The 25,625-nt window shown below is 37.1% G+C and overlaps 1 protein-coding gene across 5 annotated transcripts in view; it reads right to left on the bottom strand.

Moving 5' to 3' along the window:
• SEMA3A (semaphorin 3A) overlaps window positions 1-25,625 on the bottom strand; it is a 194,063-nt gene that overhangs the window by 115,781 nt on the left and 52,657 nt on the right. For all 5 annotated transcript variants that reach the window (XM_086886607.1, XM_086886609.1, XM_086886610.1 and 2 more), the window contains one exon: window positions 1,028-1,185. In XM_086886607.1, the coding sequence (XP_086742733.1) occupies window positions 1,028-1,185 (158 nt within the window). The remainder of the gene's footprint in view (window positions 1-1,027; window positions 1,186-25,625) is intronic.

The following is a 25,625-nucleotide window of genomic DNA, read 5'->3' as shown; positions in this document are numbered from 1 at the left end:
CAATGGAAACACCTTCTTTCTTTTAATTATTCCAGATGTTTTGCACATTAAGCTATTGATCCCTCAGAGAATTCAAATAAATAGCTAGTTTCCTTTATAGCTACTCTAAAGAGAATAGAAAAGAAAATACTCTGTTTTCCTTTTATCCTCTTATCCTTAGAGAATACGAATGAATAGCCTGTCTTCCCTCTGAACAGAAAACACAAGGTATTTATTGCTATCATCTTAGGAAGCTAATAGTCAAACGGCCAAAAGGTCAGGAACACTAAGAAAAAAAAATAATCCCTGGGTATTGAAGCAATATATCTCTCATAAAAGGGTACTCTCTGGATTTTAAAATGTGCCATCAAAATACTTAATATAACAAATCAAATCTCCATCCCATTGTTTAACTTCTTAGCATTCTGTCTTACTAAAATAAAGGAAAACTTAAACTATTTATTTGGACTCCAACAGAAGATTGACACTAAACTGCTTGTCAGCTTTTAATTAGTCACCAACTTTTACTGGAAAATTACGATCTCCATCAAGAACAGCAATATTTTATGGACTTGTTCCTCTTTTATTAATACTGGAACTGTTTTGGTTCAAAAGCAGCAAAGCAGAGTGCCTACAAGTGCTGAGTTAAAGAAGAAAAATCCACACTTGGACTCCCAAATAGCTTCTTTTATCTGCAGACAAATATAGAGCAGTAAGGCCTTTCTGTTTAAACTGTCATAATAGATTCTTGGCTTTTTTAGCAGTTGCCATGAAAGTATGTCTTGTTTGGGAAATGGCTAGATTATTCACTTATCATTGACTTCTTTTTTATAGTCTGAAAAAAATATTGTAGATTATATAGTCAAAGGTCACAGGCTCGTTATAAATTTCTTTTCATAGAGTCAGCAAATATTTTTGTTGTAACAGTATTCCTGACATCCAAACACTTACTACATAATTCCAACAGTGCACAACATAGTCTGAGTAATAACAAGTCTTTAACATTAAAAGCATATATTTACATTGTACAGAACATGAATGAGTGTACCTTTTGATATTCCTTGATGTTAACCAGGTTGAAAGAAAATATGTGATCCTTTGCTCCAACATACAGCTGACCGCGTTCTTCGTCCAGGAGGAAAGTATGGTAACTGGAGCTATTAGCTAGTCCATTGAAATTGATTATATTGTTGGATTCCAACATTTCTGTAAGATAAAGGTAATACTTTTGTTGTTAATATAGTCAAATGAAATACAGACTTATATTCTGACTTGTACAGATATCATTTTAGGAATTTGTGCTTATAGTGTAGAAACAAGTGAAAGCATTATTTTTCTGGGCCCCCGAATGTTTCTATTTCAAGTACCCAAACTGCTTGTGAGATTCAGCTCTACAAAGAGATGAAACCAACAGTGAAATCAATTAAAAACCTGTATGAGTTTTTAGGTGGCAAAATTCTATCCATGGAGCTCATCAACTGTAGGACAAAGTTCAATTTTGTTCAATCAATGAGATTTGCAAGGATAAACTTGGGGATAACCAGCTGATAACCACATCTAAACACAAAATCTATTTCCAGAAGAAGACACTATTTCATAAAGTTCTGTTAGTTATGAGAAAAGGGATAAGAATGACTAGCTGATGAGATAACATGTAGCACCTATTTTTATATGTATTATATTCTAAGCTTTCTCACACAAGCAGCATGTTGTTCCCTTGCTTGGAACAGGAATTTAACTAGAGAAAGTAACCTTTCTTCTTTTTAAATTCAAGAGAAATTTTCTAGTTCTGATATTCTGCACAGAGATTTATTTTTGCCATAGACAGGATCTTTTTTAAGTACAAGGATCCACAGAACCATAGCTATTCAAACATTAACAAAGTCATATGCGATTTTCTGAACAATATTTTTACTGTAAGTTAATATAGACCATAATCGTATAAGTACTCATGATAATGCACTTTCTTTATGCCATCTAGATTCATATCAGGACCAAAACCAAACCATCTCTTATCATTTTAAAGGCATGTGTCCACTAGTAAGTCATCAATAAGAAAATTTCCTGGTGATGACAAATCTTGCAATAGTTCAAGCCCTGAGCTTGTGAATTATGAAGGCAAACAGCTTTAGGAGCAGGAGCAGTACCATTGATGGAGCCATAGAGACAGATGAGAAAGGGAGTGAACACATCAGCATCCAAGGGCTGACGGCCAGAGGGCATGGGCTGAGCTTCAGGTATGTAATGTCTGCATCAATTCTGCCACATGTGCAAGGCAAGGAAGCATGTAACTCCTCTGAGACCACATGACAAATGCTTCAATGTCTAGGATTCACATAACAGTACAGCTACCTTCTACAGCTTTTCAGTTTTCAGTAAGATCACTCCCATTTTCCACCATTATTCCAACTGAAAAGTGAGTGTAAGATAGCATCCCATATACTGATAGAAATCAAGGAGAAACTGCTGTTAAAACTAAATTTTCTGCCTAATTTCCAACTCATTTTCCTTCTTTTTAACTCATTCTTTTGTATTAACATGGGGATGTCAGGTGGGGATTTTCTGGACCTAGGTTATAGTGATACGATTTTACATAATTTCACACCTGCAGCTTTCTAGCTCTGCAGATGTTAAACCTATTTTTGATGTTCACTTATACCAGCTGGGTTTTGAAGAAGGTTGAAACTCTGCAAAAACATTAGCAAGCAACATACTCAGAGAAGACAGACACTGTTAGTCACATACCATTTGGGATAGCTTTTAGCTTTGGTATTCCTTTAGCGTTTATTTGGAAAAACTCTCACTACCACCAAAAATAGTTAATTCATGTAGCAGTATAGCAAAGCATCAGAGCAGACACCATATTTTGTTCCTTATTCTACACTTTTTGTCACTAAATATAACTTATACATTTATATCACAAACTTGTACTGCTCAAGACTGAAGCTCACTTTTTAAAAATTATTTTTCTTTTAAATGTAACAATCAAATTACCTCAAGCAGTCTTGTCAAAATAATTCTTATGGCTTCCTGCCAAGTTCTAGAATTTGACTCTATTGTCCTCCAGTTCACTTATTTGCATTTTGTAAGAGACTTTACTAATTCTCTTTACTCTGTAATGACTGATTCAGATGTTGAATGTCGACTCGCTGAATAGTGAGTGATGTAGATGATTGATTGCTTAACTTGCCTTAAAACTCTCTCTTGGCTAGAAATGCTCTGCTGTCATCTGTATCTGATCATTTTTCTTATAATACAGCTGTCAAAAACCTTTGTAATTTTTTCATCTTTGTTGGTTTGAACTCATATACGTATGATTCTGCCCTTTGTGACTGCAGTGTAAAGACAAGTGTCTGCTGAAGTCGATGTAACACAAAGGTAAAACTGACAAAAATTAAAATGAGAACAGTTAGGCACACAGCTACTTGGCTTAAAAGAAGCCTGATATGATTTTTCTAATGCAGAGTTCTAAATATTCACATCTACAGATGGTGATTGATGTTTTCTTTTCTTTCTAATATCCATGAAAAATGTGAGATCATAGCATTGGAGCCTAAGGTTTATTATGGCCAAGAGTAAATTACATCATCATCTTCACTGTTCATAAGTCTCCACAGTAAAACTTAAAAGGACCAGGTGTGGCTGTGCAGGGAAATATATATAGGTTTTTTTCCTTTTAATTTTCTGTGACTTTCACAGCATGCAACCCAAGCACTGTTGGGTTTTTTTATGAACAAACAATTTAAAGTCAAACTAAAAGCTAAATTCCATTGCCTTCTCTAAGCATGGGACATTTCTTCTGGGTTTTAATTCAGTATGTTTCATATTGCCACATCACTGACTTTGCAGAAGACAACTGCATTTCCAGGGTCTGTTGCCCAAAAGATTAGACATGCTCCAAGCAGTGTGTTTTAAATCACATTACATCAGGTTTCTCCCTGTCAGGAATCAGGTTGAGAATATAGGCTGAGGAGAAAAATATTGTTCTTGTGTTGATGATTTTTAATCACTACTAAGTAAGGCAGGTTTGAGCTACATCACAAGTAGGCGGTGAAATCCTAAATAATTTTTGCAGTTCCTCTGCTGTTTATTCTAACTGAAATGTACTCATCCAGTGGTGAATGTGGCTTCACAGGCCATTCTGGAACAGGGTGTTGAAGAGCAAAGAAAAGGCATTTGCACAATCAATACAAATTAAGTATTCCACTTCCTCAAATTCATTAGTTTTAAAGTGTTTACTATCCAGCGTCTTCAGTATCCAGTGAGTGACTATTGCTGAGAGATAGAGCCAAGACAGGGCTCAATCCCAGAAGGGCACTGGCATCCATCAATTCTACTAAGAGTCGATCACTCATGCTGGCAAGGTTTGTGGATCATCAGTGATAACATAAACCAAGATTTACAACAAAGATTGCGTTGTAACGACAAGAGGAAATGATAAATGCATTCAATTAATCAATGAAATTAATACTGCCTACTAGCATAGGCTAAATATTTTCCTTTTTTTTCCTTATTATTAAATGTCGGCGTCCATTGAACCATGATCTGTGCAGACAGGTAATGGCTGCATGATCTTAAAGTATTTTTTTTCTTTTTTTTAAACTTCCACTATGATCTGTGCAGTTATTGCAAAGATGTAACACTACTCCACCATTTTTTCAGTATTTTCTCTGTGAAGAGAATGTCTTCAGTAAGAAGATAATTTTCTCATTTCCTTTGGACACATCCTCAGCTGTAGTAATGGCTGTAGCATTGAACAGGAATGAATGAGCCCTATACAACTAAGCACTGAACACTACAGCTAGCATTGCCTGTGAAATGCCAGATGAGGTGGATTTAAGGTGGGTGGTGGTATTTTGAAGGTAGAAGAGATGTCATTGCTTTTGTTATTGGTGCTTCAGTCTCAAATTCACTAAGTGTTGCAGATGACCAAAACTAACAGTTTCAAATGCATCACATCTTAAAAAATAATCATAATGACTGTGATTATCACTGAAACCAGATGGAGGTTGAATTTCTCGGGGTTTGTGGGCTAGATGCCCCTAATAACCACTTCAACTAGATTTAATTCACATTCCTGACTTACTTGTTCCATCTTAGTCTCATTTCTCTGCCAGTGTCCAAGCTTGAAGTATTTGACCTTTTTCCATGTGCTTTTCTGTAGACTCTGAATGGTCCTTCTTCTAATAACTGATGTGTCTGTTGATCCAGTCTGACTTGTGTCAGAACATTCACTTTGACAGATAGAGTTGGCAAATTTACAGAAGAAAACCAGTCCCTAACTCTTGCCTTTGTTTTAGTACGTGGTTATTTAATTTGCTAATGGAATTGTAACTTAATAGTATATATACACACAGAGGGCCAAATTCCTTCTGTGAAATCCATGGAGATTTGCATGTGCAAGGAATGTAGGTTTGGTTTATTTTTATCACACTTCTTCATTAAAGAAGAAGTCAGAAAACCACAGCTATAGCTAAGATGAATACAGTCATGCAGATCCTGAAGTTTGTTTTATCCATGGTTGGTATTCCACTGTAAACCTTGTTTTATGTCTGCATTCCCTCAGCGGAGTTTGTCAGGAGGAGAACATAACAAAAGAAAACCATCTTATTTTTCACTTATCTACTAGCAAGCAAACTATCTTTAATCTTTTTAGCAAGGAGTTTGTCTGTGTAACAACTTAGAAAATTTGTGGGCTTTGGCCTACGTCCCTGTTATAGACTTCACAATGACACACACCAGCCAAGACTGTTTTTGTTGATAAAGGTCAAAAGGGCACATCAATTTTTCTAAAAAACAGAGGAAAGGTTTCCTAATTTCCTCAGCAGGATTCAAATCTGGCACTGTCCTATTCCTGGTGACTCTGCAGAGTACTGGATCATACAGGGAGTGCTGCTCGTCACAACATGCTCCTGAAGCCAATGAGTGGGTTGCTGGTTGCACAAAACTCTCGACCTGCATTCCTCTGCCAGCAGCGATAAAATCTCGCTGCAGATCTCCTAGCAGTAGATAAAAGATGAGTCAATGCCATTATGCCATCAAACAGGGATTTTGCTGAACTGTGAGCAGTGCCTCCCACAACGTCATGCTAGAACATTTCCTTCTTCTCTCGCCAGGCCTCTACTTTGGCTACAGAGGATCAGGTGGCCGCATGTTTGCACATGCATTTCTTGCTTACACAGATGCATATTGTGCCTGTTCTGTATATCAGCATGTGTATCTTTCTAAATAATCCCAGGTGTAAATTAGTCATCACTCTTTGAGTAATTATTTGCTGAATTCTTAGATACATGGAAGGAAAGGAGTGGGCATTTTAACTTTCAACCTCTCCTGCAGCTTCCCCATTTCATTGCTGTAAGTGCAGATGGTGACTTCTGCCCCAGTCAGACAGTTATGGAAAAGGCAGGGACTGGCAGGAAATCAAGAGAGCTTCCTGCAAGCCATGAGCCAGCAGAGCTATGTGGCAAAACCTGCAATATAAGCTTGGAAAAGGCACTGTACTTGCTGGGAGTCCAGACCCCAGCCAGGCAAGACAATGGCCGTAATACAGTGAGATACTTCAGGGAGTATTTCCATATATAATGGAAAACACTAGTCTGAAATCAGGTGAGTTTGACCCCATGCCAGGTCTAATGCTTAGTAAAATGGCCAATAGCCTGGAGGACAACTCCTCCTTTCCTCCCACCCAGGATTTAACTACTTCATACCACAACTATTTTCTTTCACTGACACCTCAGACATCACTGGGACCTTGGGATCTAGCCCTTAGTGAGGAGAATGATTCAGTCACCCACCCTAATTAAAAATAACTTGCTAACAGTCTGTGGTACAATTCAAACTTCTATAAAACAAAACAAGGAAAATTAATTCATCATTTTTTTCTTTTTAGCATTTCACCCGAGGGGGGAAAAAATAATTGCAGAACCAATTGTTTTGTTACATCTTTAAGTTTAACTGGTCAGATTATATGCCTTTCAGTTATATTCAAACTGTTCCAGACTATTTTTACCAGTCAGTCTTTGATTTTATATTAGGAGAAGAAGAATAAAGAGACATACAAATTATCAACACCTTCCCCTCAAAAAAAAAAAAAAAAAAAAAAACCAAAAAACAAAAACCCCAAAAATTTATGCTTTCAGATAATTTTAGAATTATACTGCTTGGAAATACCAGAAAGTGATCAGTTTTATCTCAAATTAAACAAAAAACAGGCTTATGAAGTGTATGAGATCACATAGTGCAATAAGTGATTTATCCATTTTTAGAAATGTAGCATGAAAACTTGTAATCAGCACCTTTGGGTTTTGGCTACACTAGAGTCATAGAAACTTGAAACTACACAGCGTTTGTTGTTGATGGCAATTCAGTGTTATTGTAATTTGAATGAGATAAATCACTGGGAGAAAAGGGAGGGTTATCTTATCAGTAATCAAAATACAATTGGAACAGAGCCCCTCACAGCTGTTCAATCAGTCCTAGCTTTCATCCTCTTCGTCTACCTTATCATAACAGTTGCCAATGACCTGGTTTCACTGAACTCTACTAAAAGGAGAAAATAAAACAGTACTGTATTTGTTTTTGAGCAAAACTTTTGCTTCTGAGAGAACACTTAGTTCAGGGAACTATTACAATTTATCAATTAGGGGTAGCTAGGACAAGATATACAGTTCTTTGTGCAACCATGATGTAAACTCAGCATTTTAAATGAAACACTCCTGCCTACCTTCCACTGCAGCAAAGAAAACTTGAGGGCCAGGAGTATAGTTTGATTAAAACCAGATACCTGGAAGTAGGAATGTTACACCCATGTTTTGTTTCAGTTGCACCAGTATAAGCATGGAATCCTTTGACTTCAAAATACTGATGCATATGTTTTTTATACTGTAAAACTGAGAGAAGATTTTAGCTCATTAATGTCAGCACTATTTAGCTACATGACAGCCCTTAAAGTGTTTTTGGTTTGAGTAATTGAAGAGGTCACATGATATTTCAAAGACATAAAACATTTGGATTTTAAAACCAACCTGTTTTCCCTTTATTATTTGTATTATTTGTCCTTTTGGTCTCTGAAAGTGAATCCAGATTATCCCTATTGCTCAGCTGTTTTCTTATAAAACATGAGAAATATTAACCTATGAGCTAAACAAAGACTTGTAAAGCTTGATCTCATACATTTGTAATATTGTAACAATCCATATTATGAATTTGGCTTTGTGAGAAAGGTTATGGCACACATTTAACCATGAACTTCACAGCCCATCATTGTTACAAAATCACAGACTTATATTACCCGCACTACCTATAACATTTGTGTGTGTGTGTGATGCATGAGGCAGGAATATATGATGGCAAAAAGAAACCATAATCTGATTTCACTATTTATCTGTTTTTTCCCTGTCTAAGGAAAATTCATCCATCTTGAAATTTGAGTAGATAATATCTTTGCTACTTCACACTTGTGCTGGTAAAGAATTGCTCAGGAGAAATAATGAAAGTGATACATTATACTAATGAGCACCCAGATCTTAAGCATATCTATAACTATCAAGGTTATTTAAAATGTGGCAATAATCCAGCAAAATAATGACCTAATGCAAAGTTTATAAACATTCTAACTCAAATACTAAAAACACTGCAGGCATATTAACTCAGGCCTCTGAGTTTGGTTAACCCAGTGTGGCACTGCATGACCTTAAATTGCACCATCTGAGCTAGCACAGGTAAACAGCCAGCTAAATCCTAATCATTAAATAACTCAGTTATCAGATCTACTTAGAAGTTAATCAATTTTCAGCTCTCTCTATGATACTTCTATGAAGTTAATCTCCAGCAAGCAGAACCGGTACTGGTTATCAATTAAGTAAAATTGTGGGTAGCTGTAACTTCAAGGAGTGATTACCTTATCTATAAACAGTACTGGCCTTGCCTCATTAAATATCCTAACACAGAGGCACAAGCTAACAGGGGATGTTGCAGGGACTGACACACAGACAGTTGTTTTGCAGGGCAGGGATGTACTTCATTTGGCTGAGCAGGAATGAGGTGGACAGACAGTCACATCCCATCCTCTGCATGGGTTCAGGTGTAGCACAGAGCACAATTCTTACTTACTGACTGTTCCCAAATAAAGCAAAACACACATTTCCAGTACATGAACTTTTTCTGCCAGACCAAAAGCAAGGCAGGAAAAGAGCTTCTGCTCTCTGTAGGAGCAGCTACTTGTTCCAGACACTGACCATGCTGCAGTACAGGTGCACCTGAGTTACCCTGACGCTCCCTTATGTACTCACAGCATCCACAACATTGGATAAGAAGCCAGCAAAGATGAATTGATTTTGCTCTTCATCTAATTGTTACTCGATGAAGCTGCATGTTGAATTATTAGGGTGTTTTCTCAGGTAAGCTACTTTGAAGTTAGCTCAAAAAACATGATTATATTTTGTCATTATCATGACAATGAAAGTCAGATACACACAAGGCAAAGAGAAATGGAAGTAGGTCTTCAATGCCTTTCTGATATATTTGTTTTTTATTACCAAACTGACAATATAAACTTGCACAAATTATCTGCTAAGGTGAATTATTTAATATGCACAATAGTATTAGGAAGCTTCCCTAGAAATTTAGTTGCATATTCAAAACTGCAAAATAGAATAAGTAAGACTTGTGTTTTCAGCGGATTTGTGATAGAAAATGCATCTAGCCTGCTTCAAAAAAAGTCTTTTTATGCTTGAAATCGTGTGTAACTCTTGTCTCTATCTGTGTAACAACTCTTCAAAGTCCTCTGATTAATAAGATGCAAAAAGAGCTTTGGGTTAGTCCTGCTAGTAGGTAAATCATTATAATCATTGTAATTTATATAGCAGCTTGCTTAGATGGACTGTGTCCAGGTTCTCATATATGGGTACATATCAGTGACCTCATATTCTTAATTTCAGACATAGCTATCAACACTCCTTCTTTAAAATTTTGTTTTTCCAGAATGGATCCACCCTTCACTTTCATCACATATCCAGCACTTTGAGGAATTGTCTTTCAACATTAATAGAATGGATGAGTAAAATTCATGCTTGGATTTACATCCTTCTCTCTCCTGATAACTCTTGTTTCTTCTAACCTATAAGTGAGGTTTTGGATGAGTTTCAGCAAGGGGCTGAAAGCAACAACAGCAGTTAAGCAGTCTGTGTAGCTCACATACAGATAAACACAGATCCACTGTGCACTTTAATTGAAGCAAAATACAGCAGGGACTTCCAACCCCTGACCCTCCTTGCATAGACTCTCATGCCAAAATAAAGCTATGATGCCCAATTGTGCTCCTAATTTATCCTAATGAAAAGCAATGGACTTACACCTTGGATAAAAGATTCTGATTGCAGTGGTTCTGCTATGTGTGTAATATATTTATTTTTCATTAGGAAAAATTAGAAAACATTATTTATCAAATGTTTCCAGTTGCACCTACAATCTTATGTGCATAAAAAAGGAATTTTCAGTTTTTCCCTTCCATCCAAATGTCATAAACATAATAATTAATCATTCAGCAGCAACTCCCCCATTTCTCAAATCAAAGTGAATTCTCTCATGCCTGATACTGCTCTGTCAATCAAAATTTTAAATGTCTTTCAGATTACACAAACCTAGCTAGATCTACTTTCACTATTTTTATAATTATTACACACTCAAATAAGAAACAAGAAATTTATAATTAACTGCTACATTCAAAATAGGAAGTAAACCTTACATACAATTTTTACATTCATTTTTTGGATTCTGGGCATACTCTAAAGGGGCTGGGAAGAATGCATTTCTACCTAAAATTTCACTTGAAATAAAATTTGCTTCACATAGAAGCAAACTTGCAACTGCAATTTTGACAACAGTAAGGAACTACAGTGTGAAGAGATTTAACTAGTTTTAAAATCATCCAAAATTTGTCTTAATCCACTTCACACAACACAGAGTTAAGCTGTAGAAATTCTTGACATGGGCTCTTGTAAATGGTAAAACTGATTATAGTTTTAAGGGACAAAGTGGAACAATCAAGAAAAATAAATCTTTAAGAGGCTATTAAATTTAGAGACACAGCCTCTAGCTCACCAAGTTCCAGAAATTCAAATTATAGAAAACTTAGAGAGTATTCTGGGGAGCTCTCACTCTCTGATTGACCTAACCCTGTTATCTACTATGGAGAACTCTGGTTATGGAAACACCATACTATGTGTTTGCTTTGGCTGTGGCTGGAGACAACGTATTTCCCTCCTAATCACGTGTGGATAAAACTGCAGCCATGACCTGGGTCTTGACAAGGAAAGTGAAGATGCAAAACTTGAAATCTAATTCAGCAAAATGACTGCTGCAACTCCTTTCTCAGCTGGCCTTGGCACCTCCCTCACCCTTCCTCCCCTGCACTCCATCTCCCCTCCTCAAAGCCTTTGGGGCCTCCCTGGGTGAGTGGAAGTATCTGCAAACAGCATAATTTCACAGTGATTGAATTCCATTTCTGTTACAGCATTTCAACCCTTAATTCCTTCTAAATGCCTTTTGTTTTGAAATAACTTGTCCGTATTCGATCTTTTAAGTGAACTTCAGAAAGACCCATCAGTAATTTCCAGTAGAGGTGGAAGAGGAAAAGTGAGGGGATTATCAACAGCACTCAGGTAGCACCTCCTGTCTGGCTGGGTCTAATGCACGATGAGGTTTGGATACAACACCACGGTGCTTGACCTCAGAGCACAGGTTCACCTGCTCAAAGACATGTCATTGTAAATACAGTTGGATTTGTTTGAACAACAAATCACCTGGTACATCAGCCTCTATTTAGAGCAGCCTGAGAAGGGGATCCAAAGACAACTGAAAGCAACTTTATGATGGTTTGACTCCAAGACCACTTGGCCAGTCCCACCTAAAGCAGCTCATAGCAGGTTCCTGGTGGCTGCTCTCTGATGTGGCCCAACTGCAGCATGTCCAGCCACACCTCCTCCCACCTCCTGCAGCAAACCTCAATCAGACTGAGGTGACAAGCACACAAATTAGAACTGAAAAAGTGAAAATACTGTTCCAAAAGTAACAAAAACCAAGCAATATTATGTTCAACAAAATTAACTTGGAGGGGAGGGGGAAAAAGCTGGTGTGGCTGCCTGCCATGCTAAATATCCATCTTTTTCCAGAGGTTTTATTCTTTTCAGCTCTCTCTGAACTAGCAGAAAGGTGATCTAGTCTACACCACTGATCCTAGATGTCTCATCAATCTAAATAAAAGCTAGCTCTTTTTGCATCAACACAATAGCATCATTATCCTCAGTGTTAGCATCAGGAAAGAAAAATAATGGAAGTTTTTATTACTGAAGCTCCAGTGGAATTTAAATGAGAATCATTATATCATGTTTGCTCAAGCCACAAAAACTGCACTTTTCTTAAAAAGACAAAAATGAGAGATCACATTCATATCATTTACTTTGTGTCTCTGTCAGAACAGAAGCCTTTAGAGAATGATCTATAGACTGAAGGTATCAGTGAAATGGTCCAGGCACACTGAAATGGAAAGCAGGGTTTGCCTTCTTATCTTTCCTATGTAAAATGAGAATTACCAAAATGTAACAATTTTTGCAAAATGTACTGCAAATTTTAACCTAATTTATTTTTCCACACTCTTCATTTATTTGCACTTTGTGTGCTTTGAAGAAAGGCCATTTTTCACCTGGATTTAGGAAACATTGTCCACTGGCACCATATTGCCACGCCAGCACAATATGAATTTAATTAATTTCTTACACACGTTGTGTAGCCTCACTGTAAGTTTGGTTCATGTAAAGGGCACATTAAAACTTGGAATGTTGTGGGGAAAAAGGCAGGGCACTTTCCAGTTCCCCTTCCAGACCCAATGATATTATTCATTCTCGGCAGCTCCACTGGTTACTCTACTAATTTCCCTCTAAAAGAACACTCCTTTGGGTGCAATATTCAAGTGTATGTGTATGTCAACTGCCACACAGGCTTCCAAATGCCCACATTGATCCAAGATACCATGAGTCACTGCTGACAGATGAGGAACATTCACACAAAATCCCTGCTGAAAGTTATAGGAGAGCTCACATTTTTCCTTGATGCTCACACACTAACACATTGTGGTTAATGGTACGCTCCAGAGATTTGGTGGGGGAGGGAACCTAAAAATTTAAGTTACAATTCACCTAAAATTGAACAGGACACTGATTCAGTGTTTCCAAATTAAAGTATCTCTGCGTGGTTCCAAGTAAGTTCTAAAGACACATTTCAGCAGACTAGACACTGATATAACTATTGCATTATTGCTTTTAGTACACCCAAATTAATTTACACCACATGTGGATATAACTTAAACACTTTTAGTGAAATGTACTAAACATATCTCTAAAACTTCTCACCATCTAGCAAGATTTTGATTAAATTTGGAAAAAACTGATGTCATAATATAGTTCCTACATGTTTTTAATGTTTGAAGACTAAGTAATACCCAGGAAAGATATTACAAAGTGGCATCATGACATTCTGTTGCAGACCACATTCATACATAGACAGCTGGGAAAATGACTCCTTGTCCTGATGATGAAGAGGTTTCCTACTGACACATATATATTTGATAACCTTCAGGACTGGATATCTCAGCCTTGAAAACAGTGCACTACCAATCAGTGTACAACAAATACATTACTTTTTACAAAGTTTTCAAAACTTATTTCAACATTTGTTTCCTGTAATGTCAAATAAATATTCAAAATCAAGTCTTTTGTTTTTTTCTATAAACAAATGTAATTCCAGTAGCAGCTGACACAGTTCTGAGTATAATGGCAAACACTTGGGTTTATTTCTAGCAAGTCTAATTATGAAAGGCATCAGGGTGGATGTGTTTTCTTTTTGTAGCCAGTTATACTAATTTGACCTTCTGGGGAAACAATTTCAAAATGTCAACATTTGCATGCCTGAATCCTGCTATGAACTAAAAGGATTCGTGTGCAGAGGTTCTGCCTCAAGCTGTGACACTCTACTTACCTCCTCAGAGGGAGTTAACACATTAATTTGAACAAATGAAATTAGAACAGCCAACTCTCCATGGTAGGCAGAGGAAACATACCCTGGCCATAGTGGCTGACTGCAGTTTAAGTGGAGTATTGCTTAATTAAACTATTGTATGACAGCTGCATAAGGAGAGCATAAACACCCCACAAAAAGAGGATGTCTTCAAGCTCGGAGGTATAAGTGAATGTTGTACTGAGGTTCTTAAAAGGAAAGTTACTTTTGCCCTTTTTAGAAGTAAAACTTTGAGATTTAAGAGAATAATTTACAAGTTTTGCTAGTTTCTGCAGATGTATATTCCAGAAAGCACTCCTGAGATTCAGATGCTAACAAGTCTGAATAGGAATCTGGTAGAAAGGTCTGCAAGTTGAGGAAGCTCGCATCTGCTCCACTGCTTAGTTCAACCAGTTTGTGACCTCTGAGGTCTAATCCAAAGCCAAGCAAAGGCAGAGGGATTTTACTGATTGTGCTGAAAACTGCATCAAGCCAATGGATTAAGGGTATGATTCCTACAGGACCTATGTTTTCAGGAACTTCCTCCAAAACATTTACCCTTATAACCTCAGAAACATTTTTTTTTTTAAGTATGTACTTTAAGCTAAAACACAGGGTCCCAATGGATGTCACTAGGTAACACTCTTATGCACAGAGCTCCAAATGCATTCCTTATTTTTTGATTAAATGGTCAAGCTGACATGCTTTGCAATGATCTCTGTAGGGAAAATATAAGCAGCGGGAATTTTCTATTTTGCCTTAGTCCAACTCATCTGAGCTGAGAGTGGGCTTTAGGAAGCAGGATTTGGTGTTGGTTCATGCGTGTTCCTTGCATGTCCCACAGTCTCCCATGGTATCTGAGGACTCTGTTTCAGAATAATACTAAAATAACAAATGGTGTGCACTACACCTAACCTGGACACCTGATCTGGGCCCAAGTTTTAGATATATCGCAAAGCAGTTTGCCAAAAATAAGTGTTAATGTAGGTCAGTGGAAGTCGCGAGGTGCCCCTGAGGATCTCCACAAAGATATCAAGTCTGCCTATGTTTAAGAACATAAATTAATCAACTACCATTTTATTCTGCAAAAGAAACCTCAGCATTAAGCTAGAATGCTGTATTTTAACTGTAGGTATTCATTTATTATCATGACAGATTAAAATGCAGTTTTTCTATGTTATCGTTACTTTGTTCAATGTGCAGAATGGATTAAACATCAAATTTATCTTTCTTTTTGAGCTTTTCAGTATTTATCCTAATGACTACGTACCCTTCAAATGCTGGTCTGGAAGGGGGAATTATTAAATTGCTTTTCACCTACACTAAGGCATAAATCTGTGTCAGAAACATGCTTCAATTGAAAATAAGCTGTTCCGATTCCTAACTTATGTAGGAAGAAGAAGAGAGAAAACAAAAGTACCCTAAACTGATAGGCATTTAATCTGATTCATCAAGCCCTGATCTTTCAGAGTAGTAGGAAATCTCTTTGTCCCATCTCACTCCTCACACAGACTAGAATCTGCAAGAAATGAAGTAGGGGCGTTACACACAGATCTCACCTTACTGCTTTAGCCAGCCCCATTCTGCTCAAGAGATGCTGAAGTGCTACAGAAACAACAGGGAAAAAAAGTGCAATTAAAGGTTACAAGGTACTTCTGCATATGAAATGGGTTGCTGAATTCTCCAGTTGTGTGAGGAGAGGAAGGCTTCCTCTCTGGAATTCAGACTTATTAGTAGTCCAGGCTCTACATCACAAGTTCACATCCAGAAGTGAATGTGTTAGCTGAGAATTTCCAAATTGAAAGAAGCAAGACACTCACCATGCAAACTTTCAGTCCAGACTGCTACACATTTTGAGAAACTAAAACCATCAATATATCACAGGAAATACCAGACAGTTAATTATTGTTCAAATAATAAGCCATTTACTATGAGGAAATATATGACTTCTAGTCTTAACACACCTTTCTTCTGAATTCAGAATTTAAATCCCAATTTAGATTTTACACACTGAAATGTTTCTGCAAATCAGGACTATAGACTGTTTGATAATTAGGGGAACACACTCCACATTTTACCATGGATTAAAAGCAGAGTGAAATGGACAACCTGCTGTTTCCTCACATCAGAAACCTCCATATATGCATGCACATCCTAATTCCTGTCTAATCCTGAGTGGTTTACCTCTTAAAATAAACAGACTCTACCTTATGTCCTTACTGGATTACTGTGAGTAGGATGTTTACATAAAGGATATAGCTAAGTATTCACTGAACATAACAAGACTACGATTCATTCCCATGCATTAGAGCCCATTATAATTTGGTGGCTATATTTAAATAAACCATAATTTAACTATGCTGGCAATTACTATCTAAAGTTAATACTCTAATTGTGTCCAATCCTTCCACTCCAGAGTCTGATTCATTGAAATATTTATCTGCACTACCACTACCCATTAAGTGTAAATATGAAGATGAGAATTCTGTGTGAGAGAAAGAAAGCATAATTTATAGTCCAGGTATATTAGATGCCAGTTTAGTAAACATTTGTATTTTCACAGTTAATAATACTAATTACACCGTGCATTACACTTCATGCAAAGATCTAACCGCAATCTACTAAACAACAGGACCCAAGTCTCAGTCAGTCACTTATTTGGGCAGTGCAGAAGAGTTTCAAGATGGAAATAAATGTTTTAAACCTTTCTTGTACTATTCTAATTGTGGGTTATCCCATGACATGAAGCAAAAAATCCTGAAGTTGTGCAGACCTGAACCACGCTGAAGCGCAAAAACCAAGTGCCATTTCAGGCTGACACAGCACCACAAGATTGGAACTTAGTGAGCCTGAGTGAGTAATGTCTGTGGAGAAAAAGAGATGGCTAAGGGGTGATCTAAGTGTTGTCTTTGATTACCTGTTGGGCACAGTGGAAGAACAAGAGATAACATGCACAAGTTGAGTCAGTGAAATACTGAATGGGATATACAGAAAAAATTCTTAACAGGAACAATAACCAGAGAGTTTACACAGTCTTCACCCTTGGATACAGTCAAAACTTGACACAATCAGAAACAAAAATCCCAATCTAATTCTGAATATAGCCATGCTTTGAGCAGGAGGTTAAATTAGAACCTTCCAATCATACTTTTTTCCCTATGCATTAAATATACTGATTTATCTGTGATAAAGTAGGAGCTAACAAAAAAAACCCAAAAAAACCAGGAAATTATTGGCAACTTCCTCCTGTTGTTTAAACAAACAAAAAAAAAATCCTCCAAAACTTATTAATCTCTCTTAAACCTGATTTTTCCTGAGGTATTCCTAAGGGTAAGAATTCCCTTACAGTAAGTAAGAGCAGAAAGCAAACCATGGCCAACAGGAAATACGGCACACTTTGGTCCTTCTAAAGCAGCTGGGGACTACAGTGGAGCATAAATACTACTGCTGCTGCTTTACTGAGCAAATGAGCTTTCCCTAAAAGACAGAGGACTGAAACATAAAATGTATTGCAGTTTATGCATGTCAGATATGACAAATACAGGATTTCAGATACAACTTTGGCTAGATTTCTCAAGTAGCATAATAGATGGCAATATAGCTATGTAGTTAATCTACTTACCATGTTTTTGTTTATTGTGCCCTCATATATATACAACACAATCTCTTTTTAGGTAACAGCATTTTTAAAATCATGCAAACATGAACAGGTAATAGTTCCTCTGAACTGATATTTTCTATAAAATAGTCCTTTATGCATTAGTGCCATTTATGTTTATTACATGACCACATTAAAAATCCCTATGAAAAATTTTCATGAGACAATGCAGTAAATAGCAAATAAAATAGGCACAGGTAAACATCACCTTAATGGTGATTAAGTAACAATCTCAGCACACTGGAAAAATTTGTGTCCTTTTGACTTCAGCATTCCCCAAATCTCACTCCAACTGCTGGACAGCATGAGTACCACAGCCATAAAGAACACAATGAGACTTAACAAACATGGTTTCACAGTCTATTTTGCAGAAGAATAGTCTGTAAGAAATAGTGGAGGTACTTCCAGAGTTCAGAGTGTAATTTGTTGTGGCTATTTAAAAAACAAGGGAATGTTGATATAGAAAGACAAAAGAGCTGCAGTATTAAGAGTTACTCCTTTTCCTTTTATGGCCTGTTACTGCATGGCTGAACATTGCCACCTTGTATTTTCAGAACATATTGAATTTAAGAAAACTCTTTTGTTCCATTTGCAGCCCACATGCTGACACAGCATCTCATCTCTTATTGTTCTGACTTAACCATTATCTGATATATTTGATGTGCTGGAAGATAAGCACAAAGATTCCAGTTACCTTAGAGATAGCAAAAGAAGAATCACTTAGCAAAAGAAGAGCTGAGAAGAGGCTGTTCCTGGCAGTTTCACTCTGGGGTGTGTGTTAGACCCACAAATGTCAGTTCAGACCCCGTAAGCCAGGAGTCTTTGTTGGGGCTCTGCTGTGCTCTGAATGATCTCACCCTCTCCTGACTCCCACACACAGAGGTATACAGGGAAGAGCAGGCTCAACCAGTCTTAAATTCCTTTGACAGTTCAGACTCCAGATAGATTCTGCAGCAGTGGAAGCAGGGCTCATAGCAACAGTTAGAGAGATATGTTTTGAAGGAACAGATTTATTCAAGGTTAATAGATGTTTCTACTGTCATTTTCCATGGATGGTAGTTCTGGTGATGAGCAAATCCTCACAATGGAAATCTGGCTCCAAAGAAAATTTTTTTTAAAGCTTGAAGGATCTTATAAAGCACAATACTAGGCAGAAAGGACTGATTCCCATGTAGCTCCTCAGAAAATTTTTGAGATAGTGACTTCTCAAAATCTGAGCCCTCACAGCTCCAGTCTTGCTCAGAAAAGATGTAATCAAGCTGTACTTCATCACTATTACATCAACTTGACTTGTATCAACAATCTGAAGAAGCTCTCAAGATGTCTTACTCTTTAAAACTAATTTTAAAAATAAATAAAAGATTGCTGTTTGATTTCCCCATGGGGAATTAAGTTCCGTGATTGTGGCAAAAAATGTGAAGTGGATGACCTGATAAAAATCAAAACTTCTGACTTTTTGTTGGGAAATAGAATAGAGCATGAGGTAACCATCATCATTAGGATCATAGCAGAAACTAGGAATCTCCATAGCTCTTCAAGTGATCATTTCACCTACTAAAAAGGAAATCTCAATGAATGCATGGTATAAAAAAGCAAACTGCTAGAGAGTAAAAGCTCTTTTACCAGAAAAAGTGGTACTGTGGTTCCAGGAGAGATGAGCATTCCTAGCTGGGTTCCTGAGCAAAGGATATCAAATGAAAGCAGGAGGAAATAAAGCCTGACTTTATGTGATGTGTGCCAACTGTGGTCTCATAAAGTCAAGAAATCTTGGAATGCTTTGAGTATGTAGTATTTTTAGAGCTCTAATTAGGCACACCTGAGCTCCTCTTTACCACATTTAAAGACATGTGCCACAGAAGCTAGATTTTGCTGTGCATTTTTGCCTATTCCAGTAACCTGTAATTAAAAAGTATTCATGTGGAGGAGAGCAGAGCACTCAGTTTGCCTGTTGAGATTCCTCTGAATTACTCCTACATACTGTTCCAAAGGGCATAACATATAGTAATGTTCTCAAATTTTTCTTAAGTCATTTGGCTAAGAAGAGTAAATGACACTGCTATGTCTGCTTTGTTGAAATCAAATATTCTTGTATCTCCTACAGGTGTTCTTCCTCAATTCCTTGACTTACTGGAGTGTATGTCTACACCAGCTGTCTTCCTTCAGCATCTCCAGAACTCTGAGCCAGAAGGAGAAACAAACCTGTCTCTACTATTAATAAGATTTATTTTCATTTTACCTAACTAAGCAGTGCAGTAAAAGAGAAAACTGTAAGAATTACAGTCCTCCACACCAGACACACAAGCTACAATAACCCTACTGTCCACCCTGGTAAGAAGGTATTGATATCAAAAGTTACACTGCACACAGAGAAGTCAAAATGAGCTATGACAGCATGAAGGAACTAAGGGACTGTTGGTTTCACTCCATCCAATTTATGTTCAGGAAGAGGTGATGTTACCCAGAAGCCAGATGCAGTCCCAGCAGTGCCAGAATAATCAGATCTCATATATACAGTACATGTGATCCAGAGATGGAATACAGGTAGCCAGTCATTTGGAACAGTTATGTGCCAAACAACTCTAGTAGCACACTACTAGGAAAAAAAGCCTGGAATCAAAATACACACTGTGGCTATCAAAACAAAGGAGGACTAGGAAAATGTTCAAATACCTACATTTTATAGGAATCCAGTTACATTTTTATTAAAAATAATAATAATATAGAATTATATTAGAATTAAATGCTGTCTGTTTTCAAGTCAAGGAATTTAGCTTGTATGTCATCCAGGAGGCAGCGAATCAGCACAGAACACGTATAATTATTCTTTCCCAGTCAGAAATTGGGCTGGCACTTTCTGTACTATCTGATCTCCTGTAATCTTTACAATTATTTTCCACTAGAGTAGATTGCAGTACTGATCCCTAAATACACACACTGGTTGTCTACTATGGGAACATCTTATTACTGAGTGGGAGGCTACAGAAAAGATTGACACAGACTCTCCCTGAAGTGCCCAGTGAAAAGAATCAACACAGCAAATTTTGGTTAGAAACCAGATCAAGCTTCTTCAGTGTGAATATGCTAAACCACTGGCATGGAGGGCTAGAGAGGCTGCAAAATTTCCAACTTGAAGATACTCAAAAGTTGCCTGGAGAGAGCTCCAAACAACCTGATTCAGTCAGCCTTGCTTGGGGCAGGGACTGGATGTTAAACACGAGGACTTTCAGCAGCCCCTTCTAACCTAAATTACTCTGATTTTGTAATGATACACCTGCCCACTCTCATCATCTATATAAGGTAAAGCAAGTTCTTGCTTATATTCTCTTTTTAACAGCTACTGTTGTTTTCACACAGGCATTCATTTTTTAAAAAATATATACCCCACCACTTTGACAGCAGTCTGCATGGTAAACTTGGTTCCTTGAGTAGGAAGGAACAAGCACAACGATGAATTAGGGTTTTCTGCCAGGGCAGAATCAGTGGGGTAAAACAAGCAAAAATATCCCAGATAATAGTAGTGCATGTGTGCCACATGTTATGCAGCTGAGACTAGGAACTCTAAGGTTGATCAAGTCTCCTAAAATCGAGATCTTGTAGTTCAGAGAAAACTAATGCAACTAGTTAAAATTACAAACTGAGATAAAACTAACACAAAATCTTTCCCCAGTTTTCTGACAGTGAAAATGCCAGTAATTTTGCTGCTGCTGCTGTTGTTGAAAATAAAGATATCTCAGGAGCACAAGAACGCTGTGGGGGTGGATACAGAGAAAGTGGCAACCATAGACACAACTTCAAGCAAGCAGGTTCAAACTTTAATGACCTGTGTAGGAAGATAAATGAGACTTCAAGAGAAAACAGCACTGTTGGCATGAGGATGTTGTTAGGTGCAGCAGGCAAGCACTCTCAGTGCTGATAAATTGGTAGCTGACAAAGAGCTATATCTTATAATGATGACTGTGTAAGGCATGATCTATTTTTCCTACTAGTTCTTTGTCTTTCATCACATGTGTTTGATGAATCCTAAATTAATATTGTGCTCTGTTTGAAATCAGAGAGGGAAAACAACAGCCACATATCAATCACATTATTTTATCTCTCAATTATCCTTAATTTAATAATTGCATTATTTTCACTTCTGTTATAACTTTAAGGGCTTCTATTGCAAACACTATTTTTTCAGGTGGTTTAGGTTACTGATAATTTTCAGTAAGGGTACTTCTCCATCTTTTTTCTTTTTTTATTTTTTTTTCTGAAAGCTCTTTCTATATCATTATTTTTGTCTAATCATCAGCCTTCCTGGAAATATTAATCATTATGTCTACTAGACTTTCAGAATAACCTGCGTCAAATTTCTTTAAATTGCTTCTCTGTTTATTTTAGCCATAGTCTGAATAAAATTATTTGAACAAAGAGGTCTGAAGCGTATCCTGAATTGTACAGTTGGGATATGAACCCAAAATCCAACATAATTCCTGGCATTATAGTCATAGTATTTAGTAGAAGAAAGAATTCTATTAAATTATAAGTGCCTATGGAAAGGAATTCTGTGCTGCTAGTTCTATTTTCCCTAGTAAAACATATTTTATTATTCTTTTTTTCTTATACAAAAGAGCATGCATGCTATATTGGAAGAACTATGAGAGTTTTGCCATGGCATTTTTTGGCTGATCATATACTCCATCATTTTCACGTCATTCAGAACTAGTCAGCTGAAAGTACCAACTCAAAGATACCATGATGTGAAATTTAATGGCACCATGTTATGTGAAAGGAGCACCAAGATTAGGATTATAGTATTTAATATCCAACCCAGCCTAAATACTATAGTGCGACACGAATGGTTAAATGACCTAGGTCCAATATATTCCAATTTAGACCATAACAGCAACCACAGTTTGGAAGCCCCAAAGGAAAGTTTCCAAATTAATTTTCCATCATTTCTTTGCCATATGTGGCATGAAACCCTTCATGTAAACCTATCACAGATGGACAGACACCAGCTTGATGTTGTCCTTACCACTGCTCTATTTCAAACCTCCAAGAAAGTTTCTGTGTTATTGATTTTAGTTTTTATTTGGTCCTGTATTGAGCAAAGTGATCTGATCTAAAACTTTGTATTCTGAAGAGTTATACATCCCTCTATCTCCACAGGAACAGAAGGTGTTAATGAGAGCACAGTTGTAGTTCCAGGAGCTCACAAAACTTACATAATTATTTTGGCGGCTCAGGGAACACACAAGGACATTTTGAGATAGTGATAAATTAACATGGCTTGGCATGGAGAGTGCTTTGACTACTGCTCTGTGTTTGTGCAAGTGGCTCAGCCTGCTCTGTGCAAGGGATGGGCTGGACAGAGCTGTGGCAAGGACAGTCACACTTATTCAACTTCACCTATTGCCTGTAATTAAAAAACAACCGGCCTGATATTTGTCTCATAAAGTAACGGCTACAGAAGTGCTGGCACCAATAGCTCACACAGTATTTACTGTTTCACATTTTGCAGGTTTAGAAAACAAAAGGCTCGGTTAGCTAAACAAATCCAGTGTAAGAAATAGGCCAATATATTCTGAATAACAACAGCATAAAACCAGTTTAGTTGAAATACAGAACAGTTTCACTTTGCTCATTGAGTGCTATTGAATTTTTGGCATGGAAGAATAAAAAAAAAAAAAAGAGCAGATGGTGAAAGAAATAAATTAAGCTGCTGGTGATGGAATACAATATCACACTGAATTATAAAGCATGATGAACAGAAATCCTGTTAAATAGGCTCTTACACTCAGTATAAGAAGTTCATATTGTTGAAGTTCATATCTAATTACTTTGGTTTATACTCTATTTTTTAGAGCTTTTATTTTCAATACAGATCCCATCATGAATTCAAAACAGAAATCCAAGGCAATGTAAAAGAGATGCAAAAAAAGCGAAAAGGTACCCTTTCCATTCTTCAGCCACAAGCCAGACATTCTAGTAGTAATGTTCTAAAAATTTATAGTATTGTAAAATCAGTCAAAAACCTATACTTTTCTTTTTTAAGAGTCCTTACACCCTACCACAGATTTGGAGGTCTGTATGTGTGTAAGGCTGAAGCCTTAACATAATTTTCCAATCCTTCTAGTGATTTTTTTTTAAAAAAAAGCTATTTTGTCTCAAGATCTTGCTTTGTTTATATCTTTAGACTTTGGAAACAATAACCTGTTACTGTTAAAAATCAATGCACTTCAGAAAAAAGTGTAAGATGTGTTCATGTGAATGCAGTGCAAGGTACCTCTGTTTTGAGAACTAAAATTACAATGCCAAACTTTGTTCTTATAAAGAGCTATATAACTTCAGTAATAATGTTCCCATTTTTAAATGTCATCTGATCAGCATTTAGATCACAGGCACTTTGGCATTTTATCAGTTGTGGTAGTGAGATTTAATTTTCAGATACTGTAAATTGTTTGGCATGACAATGTTCTTTCTTTAACTTAGTGCTCCTCCAAACCACAGCACTATGTGGTAAACTGAATCTAATATCAGTGTAGATGCCTCAAGAGAATTTTAGTTAAGTTACTGAAGACAAATCATCTATAATGTCTATTGTTATAATTTATTATTAAAAATACCAATACTTTGCACCCTTTAGTTTCTAGACATGGTTCATAGATGAGCTGGTAGCACTAGCTCCACTTAACAGTTGAAACATGAAGTTTCATTTGATTTTGAAGGTACAAATCATGGTTGAGATTTGTCTGCTCTTCCTGGAATCTGGTCTGAAGCCTTGCACTCTACTTCTGAGAGCCTGCTGCTTTAACCTCTATGGAAAACTCATTTTGTAAAGCCCATACACTCCCTTTGCAACTGTTTTTAATAGAAATATGGGGAATCCAGTGTCTGGTTTAACTTTATTATGGGTTTTTACAATATAGAGCCATATTCCTAATGTTTACACTACCCATTTTTACTGCTTAAAAATTATTTTATTTCAAGACCTATGTAGAAAAATTATATTCACATCCATCAGGATATTTTAGGCCAGATCACTGGTGCCCTATTTTGTTTCTTGCTGCTTTTCCCTATCTCATGTCCCACAGGGATGGGGTGATCAATGTCAGTCCATATGCATTGCTAGCCCTCACCATTAGTCACCACATCAGACACCACCAGCAGACACAGGATAACTGGAATAATTTCCAAAACTCTGGGCTCAGTATGTCTGTTCACAGAAAGAATAGCAGGAGTTCCTTATTCTTGAGTATTTTGTGGTCAAAAACATCTCGACAACTGCATGAGCCATCTTGGTAACTTCATGGTTGATCTTTGAGTACATTTTGCAGCTGCACCAAATGCAGCTGGCACAATGCCACACATTTCCTGGGAGTTCTGTGATCACAGGGAATATTGTAACATGCCTATATACATTTCCTACCAAGCATGACAGACTAACTTCTAGGGTAATTTTCTACCCCTCATGCAAGAAAATACAATGTTCACTGCATACACAGGATCTTAACAGCGGCTTGAGTGGATCCTGAATCAAACTGCTTTCCCAGAACACTGTAATATGCAGGTTTCTCCTGGCAGCCCTGTCTGGAATCCTTGTGACCTTCATACTCATCTTATTTGTCCAGTAAAAACAACGAATAGTCATAATCCATAACAGACATTCATGCTGGGAGGCTCCTCTAACAAAAGTATCATGATTAAGGACAGGACATCTGGGTTATGCAGTGCAAATACTTCTAACCTCAGCACATGCCTGGTGCCACTGTCTTCAGATATGAAACAAATAGGATCTTGACCTAAACCCACAATGGAAACAGAAACAGCCCCCCACATTCCAGGGAAAAATTCTGAATTCATCTGGGGCAGAGGCAGCAGGAGAAAACAAACACCTGCTGGTGCAACATAATTGCAGTTGAGGATAGGGGACCTCAGTAATGAAAAATTAAGAAAC

This window comes from Cyanistes caeruleus, chromosome 4, assembly GCF_971803275.1.
Source record: "Cyanistes caeruleus chromosome 4, bCyaCae1.hap1.1, whole genome shotgun sequence".
Lineage (NCBI taxonomy): Eukaryota > Metazoa > Chordata > Aves > Passeriformes > Paridae > Cyanistes > Cyanistes caeruleus.
This window is presented reverse-complemented; position numbering and strand designations above follow the sequence as displayed.